General features: G+C 36.4%; 3 protein-coding genes and 2 non-coding genes across 6 annotated transcripts; 2 read left to right on the top strand and 3 right to left on the bottom strand.

Annotated features, from left to right (window-relative positions):
• Positions 1-805: 805 nt before the first annotated feature.
• On the bottom strand, positions 806-877 carry TRNAD-GUC (transfer RNA aspartic acid (anticodon GUC)). Its single transcript has one exon. It is a non-coding gene; the product is annotated as a tRNA-Asp (tRNA).
• A 2,575-nt stretch (positions 878-3,452) lies between these two features.
• LOC135672158 (dirigent protein 11-like) lies at positions 3,453-3,983 on the bottom strand. The gene has a single exon (XM_065180612.1). It carries the CDS (start codon positions 3,981-3,983, stop codon positions 3,453-3,455), a length of 531 nt encoding a protein of 176 aa, XP_065036684.1.
• A 533-nt stretch (positions 3,984-4,516) lies between these two features.
• Positions 4,517-4,588, bottom strand: TRNAD-GUC (transfer RNA aspartic acid (anticodon GUC)). Its single transcript has one exon. It is a non-coding gene; the product is annotated as a tRNA-Asp (tRNA).
• A 4,600-nt stretch (positions 4,589-9,188) lies between these two features.
• LOC135672530 (NAC domain-containing protein 22-like) lies at positions 9,189-10,917 on the top strand. The gene is made up of 3 exons (XM_065181017.1): positions 9,189-9,696; positions 9,788-10,074; positions 10,400-10,917. Exons 1-3 carry the CDS (start codon positions 9,531-9,533, stop codon positions 10,763-10,765), a joined length of 819 nt encoding a protein of 272 aa, XP_065037089.1. The 5' UTR covers positions 9,189-9,530; the 3' UTR covers positions 10,766-10,917.
• Positions 10,918-11,279: 362 nt separating this feature from the next.
• LOC135653897 (uncharacterized) lies at positions 11,280-19,919 on the top strand. Of its 2 annotated transcripts, none has more exons than XM_065175537.1 (15): positions 11,280-11,428; positions 11,894-12,282; positions 13,290-13,410; positions 13,588-13,648; positions 14,470-14,630; positions 14,713-14,784; positions 15,584-15,652; positions 15,740-15,820; positions 15,914-16,033; positions 16,152-16,226; positions 16,367-16,447; positions 16,770-16,843; positions 17,032-17,092; positions 18,390-18,445; positions 19,512-19,919. In XM_065175537.1, exons 1-15 carry the CDS (start codon positions 11,324-11,326, stop codon positions 19,588-19,590), a joined length of 1,605 nt encoding a protein of 534 aa, XP_065031609.1. In that variant the 5' UTR covers positions 11,280-11,323; the 3' UTR covers positions 19,591-19,919. The 2 variants fall into 2 exon arrangements, with proteins under 2 accessions (XP_065031609.1, XP_065031604.1); XM_065175532.1 differs by having other exon boundaries at positions 13,531-13,648.
• The last annotated feature ends 1,170 nt before the right edge of the window (positions 19,920-21,089 follow it).

Genomic DNA, 21,089 nt, shown 5'->3' with positions numbered 1-21,089 from the left:
ACCATTCTTCTAAAATAATTATATTTTTTTAAAGTTAACTGTAGCATTAAAATCATTGTATCCTCTAAGTTGAACATATCATAAAAATGATTATGTTGATTAAATCTGGACTTTAGTAGATTGGGCCCTAAAACAATTACACTGTTCAAGTTAGTTGTAGCGTTAAAATCATTATATCATTTAAGTCGAATATATCAATGATAATATCTTTTTAGATTATTATGTTAATCAAACCCGAAGTTTAGTAGATTGGCCCATGTTACTATACATATTTAAAAAAAAAGAGAGTCATTTAAATATATTTTTTTAAAAATTGTTATGAAGAAATGGATAATGAATTTGATGGGTTGATATATGAAAAATGCATCTTAAGAAAGAGTCAAATGGAGAAAAAGTTACTTTAGTGTTTTCTTAAACATCATCGTTCCAATGATTGATAACCAATAAACCAAAAATGATATTTTCTTATTTACTCTAAATAGAATCTTCATATGAGTAAAACAAGATGTGAAAAAGAGATAAACGAATTTCATAAATTTAACCTCAATCATCTTGTGATACCAACTTATCTACATATAATATACAATATACGTCTAATGATAGACCTGAAGTCTAACGATAAACACTCTTACTCATTCGAGTCGACAATATCTCAATTTTGATAGATTAATTATTTCTTTAATTTAGTTATGTCATCACCATCCTTCTAAAATAATTATATTTTGGACTAATGTTATCACACCTTTCAAAAAAAAAAAGAGGGTTATATATATATATATATATATATATAAGCCAAAAATGTAATCGCCGTTGCCGGGGATCGAACCCGGGTCACCCGCGTGACAGGCGGGAATACTCACCACTATACTACAACGACTTTGATGTTTAATTTTATATATAAATATATGATATTAATTCTGTCAGGAGAGGGTGTTGTGCTTAGCGATGGGTAGAAGAATGCTAATATTTTTATGGTAGGAATAGAGAGAATATAGATATTGATAAGAATTATAGAGAGATCACTTTTTATTATACATATAAATAATTTTTAAAGATAAACTAAACATGAAACATTAATATCTTTGATTTAATAAATTAACAAAATGCCTCCTTTATATGGCCACGCCAATTGGGTCGGATGTTTAAGCTCCATCTGTTGTCTATTACAGAAGTATCACGTCACCATTATAACTATATTATGGTTTTGATTGATCATCGATTTTAATCCTATTATATCATTTATATTTTGCATCGGATTAAATCTTTTATAGAATTACATCCCTGTATTAACGTGATATAGTAAGTTGGATCAATCGAAATGATAAATGTAATCACTCTACTATTATTTTTGTAGCAAAAAAAACAACCAGTCCTTTTGTGGCAGTATGAATTATCTATAGCATGATGAATCTTTCGTGGCTGGAGGAACCTTGAATTGATAAGCCACTTCTTTTATTCCCTCATAATAAGAGAAAGACAGCATCAATATTAAACGATAAGAAAGAAGACTTCTGCTAATATCAAACCGTGACCCATATGACCTACTTGATGAAAATAATAAAAGATAAGAATAATTATTAAAAAAAATTATTGAAGTAACTTTAACTTGAATACATTAACATGTCCCTTTTCTAGAGATTTCCTCGTATAGTTGAAGAAATTTCTATTCTATCACTACCAAGTAGCATTGCAGAAGCGATCATAATTCTCTGTCAGTGCTACCATCTGTTCATCCTCGATGGACGACGACCACCACCACCAGCACTGAGGTTTGGAAGACCTGGAAAGTCCAAAGGAGTTCAACGTTTAGTCCACAACTAGTGCGCCGCTTCTAGAGGATAAGATGTTCCTCCCACTTCGGCCTTGGGAAGCCGAAGGTAGTGCTGGGTGGATTGCGGTTTGGAACTCAGGAAGGAGGCAATGGTTGTTTGTGGAAGAAGGTCAAGCACCGGGGTCAAAGTTCTATGGCAGATCGGACCTCTTGACCTGTTGCATTCCAAGTGCTGGACTTTGACCCAGTAAAAATGATGGAAGGGATGTTTCCTGGTTCCCCTCCAATGGCTGAGAATTCTTGACCAAAGGAAAAATGATTAGTAAGTAGAAAGCCGTTCATTTGCGGCCGGCCAAGAAAAGCTTGTGCGTGAAGACTCCGCCTCTCACTTTGGGCGTCGAGTCAACTTTTGTTTTGGAAACAGGAAGAAAAGGAAACCTTTTTTACTTCATCACTCAAAATGAATACAAGAATCTAAAATTCTACAGCAAGTCAGCACTCCAAGAAGATATGCTTGAGTGAGTCATGACTACTAGTTAGATGTAAATAATATATTCCAAGTCAGCTTCCAAAGGAAGGGTTTGACTTTTAGAGGTCACCCCAAGTGCCACATAACCTTCCAGCGTGGCCATGTAGCCTTCTTGTTACTATGGGACTTATGTGCTCCTTTGTAACCCTTTGGGATATTTCGTCCATAACCACTGATAAATATCATAAATCAATTCCATCAAGAAAGAATAAAAAATATGTGGCCATTTCCATATCAACATAAGTAGGTCGATAATAAAAGGGAGTATCTACTTTTGTGGATGATGAACATTTTCTTTTTTTGGATATTTCTTTTACCCATATTTTGTTGATGGTGTAGCCTCGGGCCATTCGGAACTTGCTGGTGACCACTACGATGCCCCGCTCCATCCTCTCCATCTTAAGACGGAGAAGCTACTCCCGTTGTACTCTAGTCTTCGACGGAGAAGCTGCTCCCGTTGTACTCTAGTCTTCGACGGCGAACACGAAGTTTAATGCGAGAGGTAGGCCGTGCTCTCCACGAACGAAGGAGCAAATCACTACTATAAAAGAGACAATTATAAATGTCTTAAGAAAATATTCTTAGGTCATAAAATCTCTGAAACTACAAAACAAGAAAAATTTAAACTATAGGCCAAACTATTTTAACTAAGTGTGTACTTAATAGTAAATAAATCCAAAGTAAATAATTAGATTTTTTCTATGGTATATCTGGCTTCCTTATTTATAGTTACAATAAAACATAATAAGCTTGATTTTTCGAATGTGAGATTATACGTGACTTGCCAAACTAACAGAATGTTTTGTGTTGATGCTCGTAGGTAGTGTTCGGACTACACTATCATTACTCTGATTCAACTACTCTTTGCTTATTACATTGTCGTAAGAATTTTAATGGCAGACGTTTCTTGCTAATCACTTGATACCAGGAGAAGATAACACGAGCCAATGGCAGCGTTCCGGTATCAAAGAGAAAGAACAAAGTACTACTGTAGCAGACGTTTCTTACTAATCACTTGGTACCAAGAGAAGATAGAGTGGACGAGCCAATGGCAGCGTTCCGGTATCAAAGAGAAAGAACATAGGACTACTGTAGAACAAGCTGCACGCAGAGCAGCTTTAATTGCAACAAACAGCAGCAGAAGGCAGCTCGTCAGCAGTGAAAGACGTAAGCATCGTACGCCATGACAAGCTCCATTTGGGTAGTTCCAGTCGACCTGATGAGCCTGCTGATGGTGTAGCCCCGGGCCATCCGGAACTTGCCGGTGCCCCCGACGATGCCCCGCTCTATCCGCTCCGTCAGCACCGCCCTGCCGAAGATGGAGAAGCTGCTCCCGTTGTACTTTCCGGCTGTGAACACGAAGTTTAGCGCCGAGAGGTAGGCCGGACTCTCCAAGGATGCCTGCACAGTAAGCTCCTGCGCTTTCCCGATGAGCTTGGAACTCGACTGGGGACCTTCCCTCAGTATGTTTTCGCCCACCCCGATACTCCCGAAGGTGTTGTTGCCGGGAGGGCTGACGACGCTGACGGTCGTCGCGTTCGAGCCACCGTAGTAGTCGTAAAAGTAGAAGCGGAGATGGGTTATCTTCTCTCTGTGTTCATGGGTGCTTCTCGCAATGGCAACAGTGGCAAAGAGGAAGAAGGGGAGGAGGAGAGGGAAGGACGGAGATTGCGAGGAGGCCATGGAGAACCTTCTGCAGGAAGTGAACAGGTGGATGGGAGATTGGGTGGAGAGGCATGAGGGGGTCTTGTGGGCTTTTATAGACAAAGTAGTAGACGTACAACAGTGTTCTTCGTTCAACTATCACATGCAAGTTCGCTTCACTACCACCTCAAACATAACACTCGGCACCACGAGAAGATAGAGGAGACGAACCATTGGCAGCTTCCTTACTCTAAAGAACAATGTAAGAACAAGCTGCAAGTAGAGCCGCATTAATTGCAACAAAAAGCAGCTTAAGATGTTGCGTCGTCCTCCATGACGAGCTCGGCCATCCGGAACTTGCCTGTGCCCCCGACGATGCCCCGCTCTCTCGGCACCACCCTGCCGGAGATGGCGATGAAAACGAAGTTTACCGCCGACAGGTAGGCCGGCCTCTCCAAGGACGCCTGCATAGTCATAATAGATACCGTTTTGTAGAGGCGCCGATAACACCGTTAGTAATATATGGTTGCAAAACATTACGTTGCCTTAGGATTAATAACAACAAAAAAGAACGCCGTTGCCGGGGATCGAACCCGGGTCACCCGCGTGACAGGCGGGAATACTCACCACTATACTACAACGACTTTGTTGTTTAGCTTGCATCAAATAAAATATAATATATATATATATGTTATTTTCGAATTTTATTAATGATTTAGGTCTTTATTGGCTCTCCTGATTGTGAATTACCTATAGAAATTTCTCCCTTGATGCACATAATAATATCATATTTATAAACTATAAGAAAATTATGAAATGTTTAGGGAATGATATTTTACTTAGCAATCGAAACCACATATGTTCCAAAATTTTTCTAAACATATATTGGAAGAAAAAAGGATCATAGATTATATTGTAACATGGCAGAGGGTGAACATCTTGCTCTATCAGTGCTACCATGGAATATTAATATCTTTAAATCAACAAATTAATAATATGGCCAATTGTGCCGGTTGGTTAAGGTGTGTCTGTTGTCTAGTGTAGAAAATCACTAAGACTTAGATTAGAGATTGCATTGGATCACATTTTGAGTTAGCATAGCACTCTTAATTAGAGTAGTATTGGATCAGATTTTAGTGAGAGCTCAAACGGATCGGTCTAATTCAAAGAGTAAAGGGATTGATCCAATACTTTGATATCCTCTTTTTATAAGCCTAAGCGCGGTTCATATTATTGTCGCATAGCACGCTTTGATGACTTCATATTAGCTAGACTTAACTATATTTCATGTGTTGGGTTTTGATTAGTCATTAATTTTAATCTTATTATATCATTTGAATTTTACATTTGATGATGTCATGCGTATCGTCGATCGGTGAGTCGATACGGTTGGTTCATTGTCGAAGGTGCAAGCTCATCTAGATATTTTTTTCTAACTAACGTGAGAGACCTGGTGAGGTGAAACAGTCTCGGTCTCTACCTGATGTGGGAGATTTGGTGAGGTGAGGTCGCATGGGCGATCTAGTCAAAAGCGGTCTTATCGATAGGAACCCGGTTCGAGATAATCAGGTAAGTGGTATAGGATCTTCCTAGCTACAAAGTTCCTTCTCTGGGCCAAGTCATTCGAGTATCCTCGAGAGATGATGTCTCATGGTTGCGTCCTAACAACGAGCTCGCCTTTTGTTTGTCGGTGAACTTGCAGGTGAGGCCAGTGCCAAGGGTTGCCCAGCATGGTCCTTCCGTTGCTTAAGTCAACGAATGAGAGAATAAATAGTGAGAGCTATATAATTAGGTAAAGTGTAGGAGTTTCCGATGCTTAAGTCAGCGAATGAGAGAATAAAGTATAGGAGTTTCTCTTCCTCCCCCCTAAGTTAAGTTGATGAGTTTCTTTTTATACTTGATCCCTAGGCCTTTTTACTAATTGATTTGAGATAAGATTAGGTGAACCGCTTGATTATTCTTTGATCTTGATATATCAAGACGCAAAATAATGTCATTTTAGGGTTGGTGACCTGAAGTCATACTTGGACGTCAACCTTAGTGGCAGATGACCTGGCGTGAGGCAAAGTCATTCATATCGACATCGGATTAAATCTTTTATAGAATTACATCCCTATATTAACATGATATAGTAAGTACGATCAATCAAAACGATAACATTCTAGTGTTGTAGTCACTGCTATTTCTTTATTGTAGCAACAAAAGCAAACAAACCATTTGTGGCAGTCTGAATTATCAGTAGTATCAAACACAGATGAAGCTTTCGTGGCTCGAGGAACCATGAATTGACAAGCCACTTCTTTTATTCCATCAGAATAAGAGAAAGGCTGTTCTTTAAGATTTAATGACGGCATTGGTATTTAACGTCAAGCAAGAAGACTTCTGCTAATACCAGAAGTCCCTGTTGTTGACTCCAAAAGTTCGGCGCCCACCATTGACCTCAAAAGAAACATGAGAAGGGTAACACAAGTTAATTAATTCTCGACCTAGAAAAGCATCTCCGAATATAGTATTATATAGATGGAATGTGGACAATCTTGGCTTTATGTACAACTTTAGGGAGAATGAGAAGAACATAATGGGAGAAATGAAAAGTCAAAATCATTAAAAATACGAAATAATTCTAACTTCTTCTTCTATGAAGTCTATTTTTTTTTTATCTTATTACTATACCACCAAAATATGTATTTAATATTTTTATCATCAAGTTTACTCCATTTTTTTCATAGGAATATAAAAATAAGCAATACAACCGAATACCTTTAAAAGACTTATATTTTGTTTTCTATTCAACCATGTTTCATAAGATATTTTTCCTTATACTGTCTTGCTAGAAAAATAATTTGCTTTTTCTTTAAGCAAATGTATGAAAGTTTTGATCACTTCTCGGTTCCCAATAAATACTTGCATTCATGTAAAAAATAAAAAAAATCTTTAGAAATAAATTTAACACCTCTATTAGTATGTAGAGTTTTTAATAAAACAACCACTTTACTTTTTTATATATGTTTTAAATTTTTAAAAACAAAGAAGGCTTCAATTTTTTCTTTTAGAAAATATACCTACATCATCCTTATGCAATCATCTATAAATAATAAAAATATTTAATCAATTATCATATTCTTTTAATTTAATAATTCTAGTCCATCATAATTCAAATGACCATATCTTTTATGTTATAATATCAATTTATAAATAGTAGCAGTAGTGAATGCAGAAATCTAAAAATAATAAGGGAAACATTTTATTTTTTATAATCCTCATAATTGCTATTATTTTTTAAATTTTTATTATAAATTAAATATTTTTAATATAAAATAGCATAATATCCTTTTCCTATCGATTGTCCTATATTAATGAGATTTTATTTTAGATCAAGAATAAATATTACATCATAAATAATATTTTTACCAAATTTGGTGCTAACAAAAAATATTCCTTTTCCTTCCACCTAAACATTGCTGTCATTTTTTGAAGATCTAATTGAATTATCAAGTTTTTGAAATAAGCTTTTATCCACTGTGATTAATTCATCGACAAATAATATACTTGTATCTTTAGATTCTTCTATAGCAATAAAAATCATATCAAATATTAGAGATAAACTCAATAAACCCTTTTTTTTACCATTAATTGATCTTTTAGGTTTTTACCATAAAATCTTATTTAGTTCACAATAGAAAAAACTTTTAAGAAAAAATAAGTGATGAATTTAGAATCTTTCATCATTAGAGTTTTGAATTCATGTTGAAGAATTTGAATCTTTAAAGTTTTTACCTCCAAACATACATCTTAATATTTTAATTTTTTTATTAAAATTGATGCTAACATGATTCGAGAAAATAGGGACTCATCTGTGGCTTGTTATAGTTTATAGAGAGCTCATATATTTTTCTGCATATTTTTATTCATCTGATTTTTTTAATCTTTAGTAATATTAGGATCCTACATATCATACTCAACAAAATCATTTTGTATCCAATTTCATAATAATTATAAAACAAATAGAGATCATTTCAACTATTCAAAATTGATAATTTTTACTTTTGAAGATAAGAAGAAGCTGATTAGAAATACTTACTCCAATATCAAACATTTTTTAAATTGATTTACTGGTTTTTTTAATCGATGTACTTTTATTGGTCTTCTTTGCTATGATATCACACTTACTGGTTTTGTAAAGAACTTCAGAAAGAAAAAATAATAATAATAATAAAAGAAATGAATAGTATTTTCAATTGTTTTGGATTTATCCCAAAATAAGTATTTATATTAGTCAAAAAATAAAATATATATTTTTAAATAATAAAAAATGCACCATAATCCAACAAATCTCATTACCCTTATCTATTTATCTTAATCTAAATCCTTATCTTTTATTTTATCTAATTTTAATTATTTAAAGAGCAGATTGGTAAAACCTTTGATGAATTATTGACATTTAAGTGGATTAGTAACCTCTAAGACTAAACAATGATCTAAGGCCAAGAAGACCGTAGACCATATGACCTTGCCTAGTAGCGCAGAAGGCGATCATAATTTTCTATCAGTGCTACCATCTGTTCTTCCTCCATGGACGACGATGACGACGAGCACTGAGGTTTGGAAGACTTGGAAGTCATGGCTGGTGGAAGTTGATAGATGGTGACGGCCAGCTGCTATCATGGGACGATATACATATATATAATTTCCAAGATGGATTGGAAAGTTAAAAGGAGTTCAACTTTTAGTCCACAACTAGTGCGCCGCTTCTAGAGGATTAGATGTTCCTCCTACTCCGGCCTGGTGAAGAAAATATCCCAAGTGTTGGAGGAATCCGAAGGGAGTGTTGGAACTTGGGAAGGAGGCAATGGTGGTTTGTCTAAGGTCAAGCAGTGGGGTCAAAGTTTTATGGCAGATTGGACGTCTTGACCTGTTGCATTCCAAGTGCTGGACTTGGACCCAGTAAAAGTGATGGAAGGGATGTTTCCTGGTTCCTCTCCAGTGGTCGAGAATTCTTGTCGCACTTCATTTTTATCCCTCTTCTTCTTCTCCGAGGAACCTGTGCGTTTCCTCTAGAAAACACTCTCCTTGTAATGAGCAAGTCTAAATGCAAAATGTAAGGAAAGCAATGCCACCATAAAGTTTCAGTGATGCTTTGAATTACTTCTTAAAATTGGTATTATATAACAAAAACCAATCCATGCATTATAACAGCGAAAACCTCGTTTTCTTCGATTAACAAAACTCATCGGTGCTGTTTGGCAAGCAACACACCCTTGTCATTAATGGAGGAACAATCCATAGTACGACACATCCGTACCTGACAACCGGCTGGGTTTAAACGCTGGAACTGCTTTATGGACCTTCATCCCTTTCACTTTGAGTTGGAACGAGTCAAGTCCATAAAGCGGTAAACGAACAATGACTGCTCTTTCTGACTGGCTTCGTATTTTTGTTTGAGTGCGGGGGTTCCCAATCGGAATTGGTGTCTTTCCATCCATTTCCTCGGACTTCACCGTGGCTTTTGGAGGTGCCTATATAAGCACTTCATGAACCTTCCGTTCCTCCTCAAGCGACACAAATCCGGCACCGGGTACTGGCTAAATGGACAGAAAAGGATCGGAGCTTGATCTACCAGGTTTCAGGTTTCATCCGACCGAGGTGGAGCTGTTGGATTTCTACCTCAGAAGTGAAGTGCAAGGGAAGAAACTTAACTTCGATATCATCGGCAGACTCAACATCTACCACTATGATCCATGGGAGCTCCCAGGTGCGTGCAACTCTCACCGTTTGCGTCGTCTGCAAGATGATTGTGCTGATAGATTTTTGCTGAGTAGACTTTGATTTGTGCTTGTGGTCAGGTCTGGCGAAGATAGGGGAGAGGGAGTGGTACTTCTTCGTGCCCAGGGACCGGAGGATCGGCAGCGGTGGACGGCCCAACCGGACGACAGAGCGGGGATTCTGGAAGGCGACGGGTTCGGACCGGCCGATACGGAGCGTGGCGGACCCGAAACGGCTCATCGGGTTGAAGAAGACGCTGGTGTTCTACCGGGGCCGGGCGCCTCGGGGGACCAAGACCGACTGGGTCATGAATGAGTACCGCCTGCCGGAGAGTTTCTCATCTACTTCCACCGCCGCTTCTGCCAAGGTAAGCACCACCGCGGTGCGTGTCCACACTGCATCATCATATACTTGCAATTATAGTTTGGTGATTGTCTCGATCGTGACCATCATTCCAAATAGAAACATGGCATGATGGATTAGATTTCTTGGACCACTGATCTTGTTTCCAGGTCAACAACTTGGACCAGAAGGTTGACCTCGAATCTGAGTGAGAAAAAGAATGCAAGATCTAATGGTCTATTTAGCATGAATATATTGCTGTGATCACTCCCTTCCGAGTGGTCTTGAATCCTTGAGCAATAATAGAGAACGTAGTTCCAGTGACTCACCTGTGCCGGTGTGTCGTGCAGGAAGACCTGGTGCTATGCAAGATCTACAGGAAAGCAACGTCATTGAAGGAGTTGGAGCAAAGAGCAGCCTCAGAAGAAGAGACGACGAGGGAGTCCCAGATTTGCCGGTCCGTCGCCGACACCACGTCCATCTCCAACCAAGACAACAACCGGAGCCCCTCCTTCCCTTCCGAGTACACAGATGCCAAGGAGGCGGAGCCGGCGAAGGATGCAGAGGTCACTTCGACGACATTTCGATCGGTGAACCTGCCGGAGCTGCAGGTTCCCATGTACAGCTTCGACTGGTTGCAGGACCCGCTCCTGGCGCAGCTGCGCAGCCCATGGGTGGATCAATGGTCTCCTTTTGCCAACACTCTCTACTTCTAAAGTGTTACTGCAAACCTGCATCACAAACATAATGAGAGATTGGAGAGTGTTGTTTTTGTTCTCATTTTGTGCAGTTGGTGTTAGTGTTGGAGTAAGTGTGAATTGTTGGCTTCAGTATAGAGAATACGAACTGCTGGTATTGCTTTCTCCTATTGAGTTTGGAAGATAGCCTTTCCTGCTTTATTTGCTTCGTAAAGCATCATTTCGAGTTAATACCACTCAGCGAAACGGAGTTCAAAATCCTCGCATATGGATCGGATTGGACTGTGATTGAGCCACGCCCGTTATGTGGACCCGTTATCTTCTATTTGTGATGGATCCCCTCCAACCCATGTGTAGACGTAGGATTCCTATTCTCCCATCTCAACAACCCCTTGGTCTGGTCGTCACACATCATCCGTCCATTTATTACCACGCTTACCTCGATGGACGGACCATATGTCAAGACGGGACACATGGGCGGTTCAGATGTGAGAATTGGAGAGGATCCCATCCCTCTCCCTTCCTCCAAAACCCAAATCAAGCCGAGGAAACCCTCCCCATTCCCATGTTCCTACGATGGCGACGAACGAAGAAGAGATGGAAGAGGCGAGGCGAACCCTAAGTCTAGTGGCTGGCTCGCTTCCTCCTCCTCACGCCGTTCTCGACCTCCTCTCCGTTGGGGTCCGTCGTTCTATGTCCTATTGTTTGAATTGGTCCTCACGGCTGCTTTCTTCTTTTTCCATGCTAATTATGTTCTTTTGGAAGCCGGTTTCTTAGAGACGAACGTCTTCCTAATATATAATCAGTCTTCTAAGCTTGTTTCCTGATAACGTTGAGATGCAACAATTTTGGTTTTGTGATTTGAATCGTAGTTGCTTCATATTTTTCACATTCTCATACTTCTAAACGTTTCTTTTTTTTCATGCTTTAGTTTTCCTTTTTAGCATGTAATATTGCTTCTCAAAAGGGACAAACGAGTCGTAGCGCTTACATTATGATTTGCGTGGTAATAGTCTTGAAAAATATGAAACTGGAAGTAGTGGTTAATATTGCTGATGTCGTATTGTCTAGGTATGTGTTCGCTGCATCTTTCGATATGAAACTGGTTGAAGTAGTGGTTAATATTGCTGATGTCGTATTGTCTAGGTATGCGTTCGCTGCATCTTTCGGTTGTTTGGGGTTCATGGGCGTGCTTACTCTTGCCCATTGATTACAAATGCAATCTTGCAATCATTCCTTGAGGAACAAGATAAGTTCCACGGGGATAATGAAGAAAATGGGGTCGCATCCGATGGAATTATCCGATGTGCATATACTTCAAGAGATACAGAAAATGTCCGAGAATACTGTAGCATATGTTTAGGCATACTACAACTTTCATTACACCAAGATCGAGAACCCACAAAAAGAGTTCCTGTTGATGATTTTACAGCTGCCATTGCTGAACTTGTGAAGCAAGAGGACTATGACATTGATGGCTTTTCTTTTGAAGTCTCAATACCTCCTGTGGTAGTGGCTAATGAACGAGCTATCAGGTAACTTTCTTTTCTTGATGAACTTCACCTAATACATTTAGTATACTTCAACTCTTAATTGTTTGTCACACTCTACTAGTGTTGAATTTGTAATTTTGAACAGTTAATTCCAAATATATTGTAAAGTCCTACCAATAATGATGATTGGCTTTAACCTGCAATAGTAAAATTAACATGACATATAAGTGTAAAAACAAATATGATGATATCAGCTATTGTATTTTGTATTATTAAGTGATCATCTTATTAAATTTATCACTTTTGTGAGACAGAATATCCTGAAAATTTTAAGCCCTTGGGCAACTTCAGTGCACTGGTGGAGTGCTTTTAGGTGTCATATGAAGTAATTTGATGACTTGGGTGGAAAATATGGTGGCTAACTTATATTAATTCCAGTAATATGCTATGATAACAAAAGTGTAATCTTTATGAGATTATGAAGCAGAAGACTTAGTTGTTGTAAGTTGTCTTACATGCCTTAACTTGAAAGGCAAATTATTTTCTTTTAAAAAGTAATCATTTAATTTGAGATGGTGAAAGTTTTATTTTATGAATTTTTTTGTCATATGATTGATAATAGGTAATAAAGTTAAAAGGAATTAGAATTATAAAAATTTCAAAGAAATATAAATGTTCAGTTGTGATGGTTGCTATGAGTCTGTATGGTCACAATTCTGGACTGGTATTTGAAAATCAAAACTGTGGCTGGAGCAACATTGATGTCATCTTATGTAGTTGACATAACTGTGGTACTTCAACTAGATCTTGCTGGTCATTGTTCTATCATTTCCAAGTAATGTTTTGCCTACGGTGTATTGGAAGCTTACGCCAGTTGAATGTCATATTATGTATTTTTTTCCTATGTGCTTTTGGGCAAATAGTTTTAGTGGCTCTTTGGTGTCAAACTTTTTTATTTGATTTTTTTAGTTAAATTTTTGGTTACATTTTCAGTAAATGCTACATTGTATTTTGTTCCTGTTCCTATGGTGTTTCCATGTGCTTTATAGGTTGTATATGAAAAACAAATATGAATGTGAAGAATGGTTCTCAACAAAGTTCCTTTGTGAGCGAATTTCTGTAAAGGATGCTTTGAGATCTTCAATAACTGCATCACTTGAAAAACATTTGGTACTTTGAACCCTTTTTACATTGTCCCTTGTCTTCATTATGTTTCTGGGAATTCACTGATAATTTCATCTAGCTTAATGTAGTGGTTTTTTTAAATATTATTTAGAATTATATTTTCAGGATGTCATATCTGGTGTCAACTCATTTCATATTCGTCTTACATATTCACATCTTGAGGCTTCAAGAAGTCTTCAGAGTTCCTTGGCAAATGATCTTCCCTGCAAGAGAGCAAAGACAGGTTTATCGTATTTGTCTTTGGTCCAAGAAGCTTACCTGCTTTCCTATAAGTTTCTTATTAGAAGCTACAGTTACCGTATAAAAAGCAATGTTTCCTTGCCTGTTCCATGTACTTTTGAGTGTAGATTTAATAATATTCGAAAAGAATTTGATACTTGAATGCATATGGCCAATGCCTTATCTAATTTAACATCAAGAACATGTTATGGCAACTAATTTTACAAGTACACAAACTCATCCTTTCAGCTCTGTGGATTATCAATTAGGATTTTGTTCATTAAGCTGTTGGAATTTTCCAATATAACTGATAGCAATAGCATTGTTATGGAACCAAAGGATCTATTGGTGGTTACTCTATTCCAATCTAGAATTTTTAGGTGGTTAGTTGTTTATCATGGTGGTAGTGAAGATATCATGTGATGAAACCAAACAATATGTTGCCATGGTTCACTTGCAAACCTTCTTCAGTGATTTGTCATGTACTTGATTGTTTATAATGCAGATGATGAATTTTTTCGAGAAGTAATTCATAATTAATGTGATTTATATTTTTAACATAGTATCTCGCTCTTTGAAATTTTTTTCTCATATATGTAAGATTTCATTTTCTTTCCGAACACCATTCCATTCATTTTGGAGTGTCGGGATGGTTCTGGTGAGATTTCATTGTTATCCTTCTGAAACTTGGTTTAACCACTGCTAGATTTGATCTCCATCCCAGCAATGCAACCTATATAGTAAAAAACTCTTATGGATATTCGGAATAATATCTTCTTGATCGTTTAATCACTTTTGTCTGATTCTTGCTGATACTTTCTACAGGATCAAAGGATAATGTGGTTAAAGCTGATGGTTCACACGAGAAACCTTTAAGAGATTCTGATGAACAATCCTGCAGTGAATCGGATGCTGCCGTTTTGCGAGCACTAGATGGTATGCAGGATCATGTCTTTTGTGAGCGTTTTAAATTGCCTCCAGAGAAGGTAACTCTTTTTGCCCCTCAAAAATTTTCTTTCATAAAGGGTTTCATATTCTTCCACTCTCATTAGAATTTTGTATTTTCAGACTTCAAAATCATGCCATCTGATAACTACTTGCTACAGGGTGCCAATGTATGTTGGTGGTCGGTACCTGAAGGTATGTCACTATTTTCAATCACGAATTTGCTGTGCTTTGAGACAGTTAGATGCTTCACCAAAGTGATTAAATCATCAACAGAACTTGGCCATCAATTTTGATTGTTTTGGTCAAAGGCATATAGCTGCAACTTAAAACAGTTAAAATATATGAAATTCTGATCAAACCAGTGCTGATGTATTGGTTTAAAGTATATTAATCAGTACCAGCCAGTTCGTTACCCAGTCCACACTTGGATGAGTACAAACTGTGCGTGCTGATTGGTATACCATGGTATTTTGAATTATTGTTGACACAACATGTGTAATCTGAAGGTATTGACATTGGCATGGTCTTTTCAACTCCACCAGGAATATGCTATTCAAACTCAAGTAGATTGCCTTTGATTCAACTTACCCATTATAGAAGGAATTCTTGAAGAGATGCTTTGTCACATGTATGACAGTTTCATGTTTATGATTGTTCAGGAATGGATAGAGATGCTTTGTATTGGTAGTGCCTTATTTCACTTTAGCACACCTTCTGTATATGGCTTTTTTTGCTGATGTACATATAATATAACTTAAACTTTGAATATGAAAATGACCTACCTCAACTGATGTTTGTTTTTCCCATTTTGTCTTATAAATTCATGATTCTATAACCTTATTCTTCCGTACTTACTTGTTTTGGTGTAGACTTTGCATGCGCTTTTGTGTAGATTAGTTAAAATCTTTCCTTGTAAGAAATGATTTACATAATAAGACATCTTGGAAGAGAGTCCGGCATTTACAATAATGTATGTTTTATCTTTATACAGATCTCAAGGAAGGTGAGCCAGACACGCTGGGTAATTGATGATGAAAGAATGGGTGAAGCATCTGTTGAGGTATGCCACTGAACTGAATGTCTGTTTAATTTTTTTCTGTTTATATCTTTTTCTGCACTGAGTTGGTGATTCTCCTGCATCTTTTAGGAGATAATTGGGAAGAATGTTCTTTCCGTATGCAGAGGTGACAGCTATAAGTTTCATGCCGCTGGAAGAGAAGATATTGATGTAATATGCTGTTTTTCCTTCAGAGGATAATGCAAGTTATTTTTAGGTTTTATATGCTAGTTGTCTAGATTAACTGAAGAGACTTTTGCTCAGGTACGAATGTTAGGATCTGGACGCCCTTTTCTAATTGAAATATCAAATGCACGATGTATTCCATCCAAGGTCGACATCGAGCCGATTGCTGAAAAACTAAACAGAAACGATCAGAAATATGTGAGTTTTCTTTTGTATGTTAAAATAGAACTGCTTTTAGTGCCCTGTTTTATTATGTTGGTACAACTGAATGCTACTTTAGTTCATTGATTCTTTTTTCTTAAACTCATCTCTGCAGGTTAGGGTGAGAAATCTTACTTTGATTGGCAGCGAGGCATGGACTCTGATGCGTGAAGGAGAGGCAGAGAAACAGGTTATTTTCCGATGTTCAATTGCAGTTCATCCAAAATTGGATGCATAAAATTGTGTCAACTTCAGCTATGTTGGATGAGAAATGGCGCTGCATTTGATATTGTAGATAACATATGTTTTACTTCTTTCCTTTTCATACAGAAACAATATGCTGCTCTAGTCTGGTTTCCTCGTCCACTGACAGATGATGACTTGCAGAAAATATCATCTTTAGAGAACATGGTAAGATGCTTTTCACTTTGATATCCAGTATGTTGGTGTCAAGCAATATTCTGTTTCAGATATTTCTCCTGTGCAACATCTAGTAAACTGGTGGTAGTTATGCCACATGTGCTTAGTGAAGCATTTGAAATATCCAAATCAAATAGCTTAAAGTTTTCTAGAAATAACATGTTGGAACTCCGCATGGTAGTTCTGCCAATGGTTTCTTCCCTACCCATTTCTTTGTTTAGTTGATCAACTCTTGTTGTCTGCTATAATAGTTTCATGATACATCATGTATGAGTAGTGACTTGTTTAATTAATTCTGTTGCTTTATCTATAGGACATAGTACAAAGAACCCCAATTAGGGTACTTCACAGGCGAAGTCAATTGGAGCGCAAGCGTACTATACATTGGTATGAGAAATTACAAACGCCTATGCAGTATTTTTATGTTTTCTCAATTTGCTGGTGAGAAGGCACTATATTGTCCAGCTAATACTGGGAGAAGATTTGGTTGTTCAATTTATAGTATATGTATTTGTACTATTAGGAATTTATTTCAACTTTCCATCTGAATACTCACTGAATGATTGTTCTACCAGGATGATGATTGAGAGAATTTCTGGTTGTTCCCAGTATTTTCTTTTGCATCTCTGTACCCAGGTACTAAGTAAATGTTTAAAATGTTGTCTTACTCTTGCTAGTTGTTGCTTTTAACCTATATGTACAATATCTGGAATTTTTATAATTTTTTAAAAGAACTTGAAGCACAAAAAATTATCCATCATACATCTCGGTACATTTCAGTAAGTCCTTTAGACAAATAGATGATCCGTGCTCTATGACCATTCTTAAAGTGCTTTTGAGCGATTCTGCCTATCATATTCATCAGACTATCAGACTCAAATTACTGCAAAAGATTTATTGAGACAAGCAGATAATCTTCCAAGGAAAGAATATTCAATGGAGAAGTAAAAAAAAGCTGGGAGGATGAAGGAGAATTATCACATTTTGCTGGGGACTGTAGCTGAGTATGCTCATTTAACCAGGATAACTATTGATTCCGTTAAATTAATATGGTACTTTATTTTGTTGGATATTATAGCTTTGCATAAAGTTTAGCTTTTATATGGAAATAGTTCAAGAAACCATCACCTACTAATGCAATACCCTTTGATAGAAATTCTAGTGTTTCTGGAATACCCTTTTATCATACAGGATTCCTCTGCTCTTCCTATTCATATTCTACTTTGAGAGCTAATTAACCAGATATTGCCATGTTCTCGGTCGTTAGTTATGGGCAGGATGCAATCATGCCTTTAGTGGACCTCAGATTTCCATGTTCGCCTAACTTAGTAGTCTCTCTTTGGTAAATGTTTAGGATACCAGCACTTTTTAAGTATCTTCTATTGACCATCATGGATCAAGGTGGAATGTTAGTTTTCTGCATTATATCATTGGTTAAGATTTTCATTGATGGGCATTATCCTGTTTCTTGGTTTAGATAGCTTTTCTTTTTTTCTTTATGCTTACCAAAACGAGCAAGGTAGATGTCAAATAGGCATGCACAACAGCGTGTCATTCATCCCATTTTTCAACAAACAATAAAAAGAAACACATGGGACTTCTGGAAGTTGCTACTGTCAAGGAAGATTTGGCAATGTTCTCTCCTACATGCTTCTCTTACAATATTACATGGGGTTTCTCATTTTTATTTAATGCTTCTTGAGTAAAATGTGATGGCAGGATGCCGCTACTGAATGATCCTCCCTGTCAAATAGTTACCTATTGTGAGTCATGAAAGGACCTATTTCTATTGGTGGTTGTTAAATTGCAATTTGATATCAGATTTACCTATTCTATGAAGACTTGGAAGAAGATAAAATTGTAACTCTCTATATCATGATATTTGACTACCAATTTTTCAGTCTGAATTTTGATATTTTTCACTCGAGTTCAGGCAGGAACATATATAAAGGAATTTGTTCATGGAGATCTTGGACGAACACATCCTAGGTAAGAAACATTTTTTCATCTTGAACTCCTTTAGTCCTATAGTATAAGTAATTGTTGGAACATTGTTATGCATATAACATTCGATCTCTGGACCTCAGTTCATTTGCTTTAAGCTCTTAAACTTGAATAACATTTCTGGATAATTTTTTGTTCGAACAGAACCTGCATGATGAAAAACAGATTGTTACCCAATCATCAAGTCCATGTTTCCCAATCTAGCGTCTCCTGATGATAAATCAGGCACAATTTAGGTTTCTTTTGGGGTTTGCAGTATTTTGTTTACTATCATTATTATTTTTATAAAATATAAGTTGCTGATCTTGATATTTATAATACATCTTTTTTGCCTAATCTCTGTTGTGCCTTCCTCAATTTTTCCATTTTTGGTGACTGCAAAAATTGCAAGCAGTTTTCTTCTGCAACCTCGAGTGATTTTACATAGAAAACACGGGTTCCAAAAGATAGCATGGTTTGATAGAATCCTTAAGTGTACACCGTTTGAATGGATTTAGCTTATTCTATTTTGAAGGCTGTCCAACATTCATTTTTCCAACATCAGTATCAAATTAGTTAAGTTTGAGCTTCTTTTACCATCCTGGTTGCGTTTCTCAGTTCTCATTTTGGCTTTAAATTGTGGCTTCTGATAACTTATAATAGGCTTCAAACTGAGCCAGATTACAGAATGATATGCGATGAACAATGTATAATGATTTAATTAGACTAGTGTTTCAGCCTCATCTCCAGAACACTTTCATCCACTGAGGCATGCTAGTTAAATGCTTTTACAGTTTTCATTTACGAACCTATCTGTATCAATACGAATTGAATATGCTGGATGTATTACGATGTATTACTTGCATTACTTGTCTGCTGAAAATATGCATCGTACAATTTTGTGGGTGCCTGAAGGATACCTCTTAGATGCATAAAGATCTACATTGATACTGGATTCTCAAACTTCAAGCAATCTTGTTTTTAGTTTTGGGTTCTCTAATTGGCACTTGTTTCTATTATTAGTGAATTTATTGGTTTGATGTAATAACATTTTATCATGGTGTTATGGCAGCATTGGTTCCATCCTGGGATGCAGAGCAGAGATATTGCAGTTAGATGTCGTAGACGTGAAGATGGACTTGTTTGCTTGAAGGACCAAGATATGTTACTAAAGCTTTGATAATTCAACACACTTTTATCACTTGATCAAGTAGCATTTTGAGGTGTGCACCGATGTGCCTACACATGAAGCGGAACTCCGTTCACCGAAAGCCACAAGAGCAACTGCCTTTGGCAGAGAGAACGAAAAGTTTAATTATTTCAAATTAGTTCGGTACCGGATTGTAACATTTCTAATTTGTGCCCTAACAGATGAAGTGTTTATTCATCCTTTGTGAAGTGTACAAAGCTTCATTTCTGACAAATTTGCTTTGCTACTGATACAGTTCCACTTTTGGAATTTAAATAGTTATTTGATACAGTTTGCTCGCTGTCTGATAAATGTATGAATGTTCATATAATTATAAGTAGTGTTTTACATCTCGTATCATAGTTGGCAGGTTGAAGTTGATGATATCTGAGGTGGTAAATGGTGCTTCCATGCACTTGATTAAGTATGTAAATAGGGATGTTGATTCGGACAAGAGTTCTCCAACCCTAATCAATTTTAACATTATTCATTTAATTTGTGATCTTAAAATGGCCGTTTGGGTCTTCTCATAAGAGTAATCTTATTTACATTTTTATTTTTTGACATTTTAATTAAGCTCATTTCTGTGTTTTTTTTGACATTTTAATTTTGAAGTAGTCGAATGATGCATTTAATTTTGGAGTAATCGATATCTACTTTGGGTGTTTCCGTTTATTCATATGAGAAAAACAATTCTTTCTCACATTCTGTGAATAAAGATTCAAAAATTGTTTTGATTATTTTTATCTCTTCATTCCTTTGAAGAAAAAAATGATCCTAAAAACTCAATATTTTTTTATTAGTTAAATCTTTGTCTGATCAGAGATCTTTTGAGTCCTCATTTTTAATGAAATCGAAATGATATTTTGAATCCTATGATTGGTTAAGAATTCTTTGAACGAAAATATATCTTGTGGAATGATATTGAAGAATCTCTTACTTAAAATACATTTGATAATACATTTTATATTTTTGCTAAAAAGTTGATCCTTGTTTATCGATTACATATTATCTAATCAAATGGTATCATTTCTCCAAAATCTGATTCATGATTTATATTCATTCTTCTCCCAATTAATAAAATTGAGTATAATTTTATAAAGAAATATCCTATTTAATTTTTAAGATGAAAAACATGCTCAATATCAATTTTTCCACCGGAATCAACCAATAATAAATCAAGTAGAATTGAAATTGTGAAGACTTTTCACATTAGAAAAATAATTATTTCTTCGGTGGGCATTTATGTGTTTTGGAGCATGAGAAATCCATTCTATTATGTCATTATCTTGTGTAAAGCGTTTGGTATTAGATTAATTATAGATTATTCTTACCTTTAGTATCATAATTCTTATACTTTCAAATAATGAAAGTAAAACATTTAATCTTATTTTTTCTAATATCGTCGACTATGTTATTATTATTAAAAATATTATAAAATTTATTATTGAGCATGTGATA

The sequence above is a fragment of the Musa acuminata genome, chromosome BXJ1-4 (genome assembly GCF_036884655.1).
Source record: "Musa acuminata AAA Group cultivar baxijiao chromosome BXJ1-4, Cavendish_Baxijiao_AAA, whole genome shotgun sequence".
Taxonomy (NCBI): Eukaryota; Viridiplantae; Streptophyta; class Magnoliopsida; order Zingiberales; family Musaceae; genus Musa; species Musa acuminata.
The sequence above is the reverse complement of the archived record's forward strand: the minus strand, read 5'-3'. Positions and strand labels throughout refer to the sequence as shown.

What these genes read in the sequence shown, in the direction of transcription:
- LOC135672158 (XM_065180612.1), bottom strand. Translation starts at nt 3,983, where the DNA reads ATGGCCTCCTCGCAATCTCCGTCCTTCCCTCTCCTCCTCCCCTTCTTC.
- LOC135672530 (XM_065181017.1), top strand. Translation starts at nt 9,531, where the DNA reads ATGGACAGAAAAGGATCGGAGCTTGATCTACCAGGTTTCAGGTTTCAT. An exon ending in TGATCCATGGGAGCTCCCAG is followed by an intron (nt 9,697 to 9,787) that starts GTGCGTGCAACT and finishes GCTTGTGGTCAG; the next exon opens with GTCTGGCGAAGATAGGGGAG. An exon ending in CCACCGCCGCTTCTGCCAAG is followed by an intron (nt 10,075 to 10,399) that starts GTAAGCACCACC and finishes TGTGTCGTGCAG; the next exon opens with GAAGACCTGGTGCTATGCAA.
- LOC135653897 (XM_065175532.1), top strand. Translation starts at nt 11,324, where the DNA reads ATGGCGACGAACGAAGAAGAGATGGAAGAGGCGAGGCGAACCCTAAGT. An exon ending in CTGGAAGAGAAGATATTGAT is followed by an intron (nt 15,821 to 15,913) that starts GTAATATGCTGT and finishes ACTTTTGCTCAG; the next exon opens with GTACGAATGTTAGGATCTGG. An exon ending in TTTTGCATCTCTGTACCCAG is followed by an intron (nt 17,093 to 18,389) that starts GTACTAAGTAAA and finishes ACTCGAGTTCAG; the next exon opens with GCAGGAACATATATAAAGGA.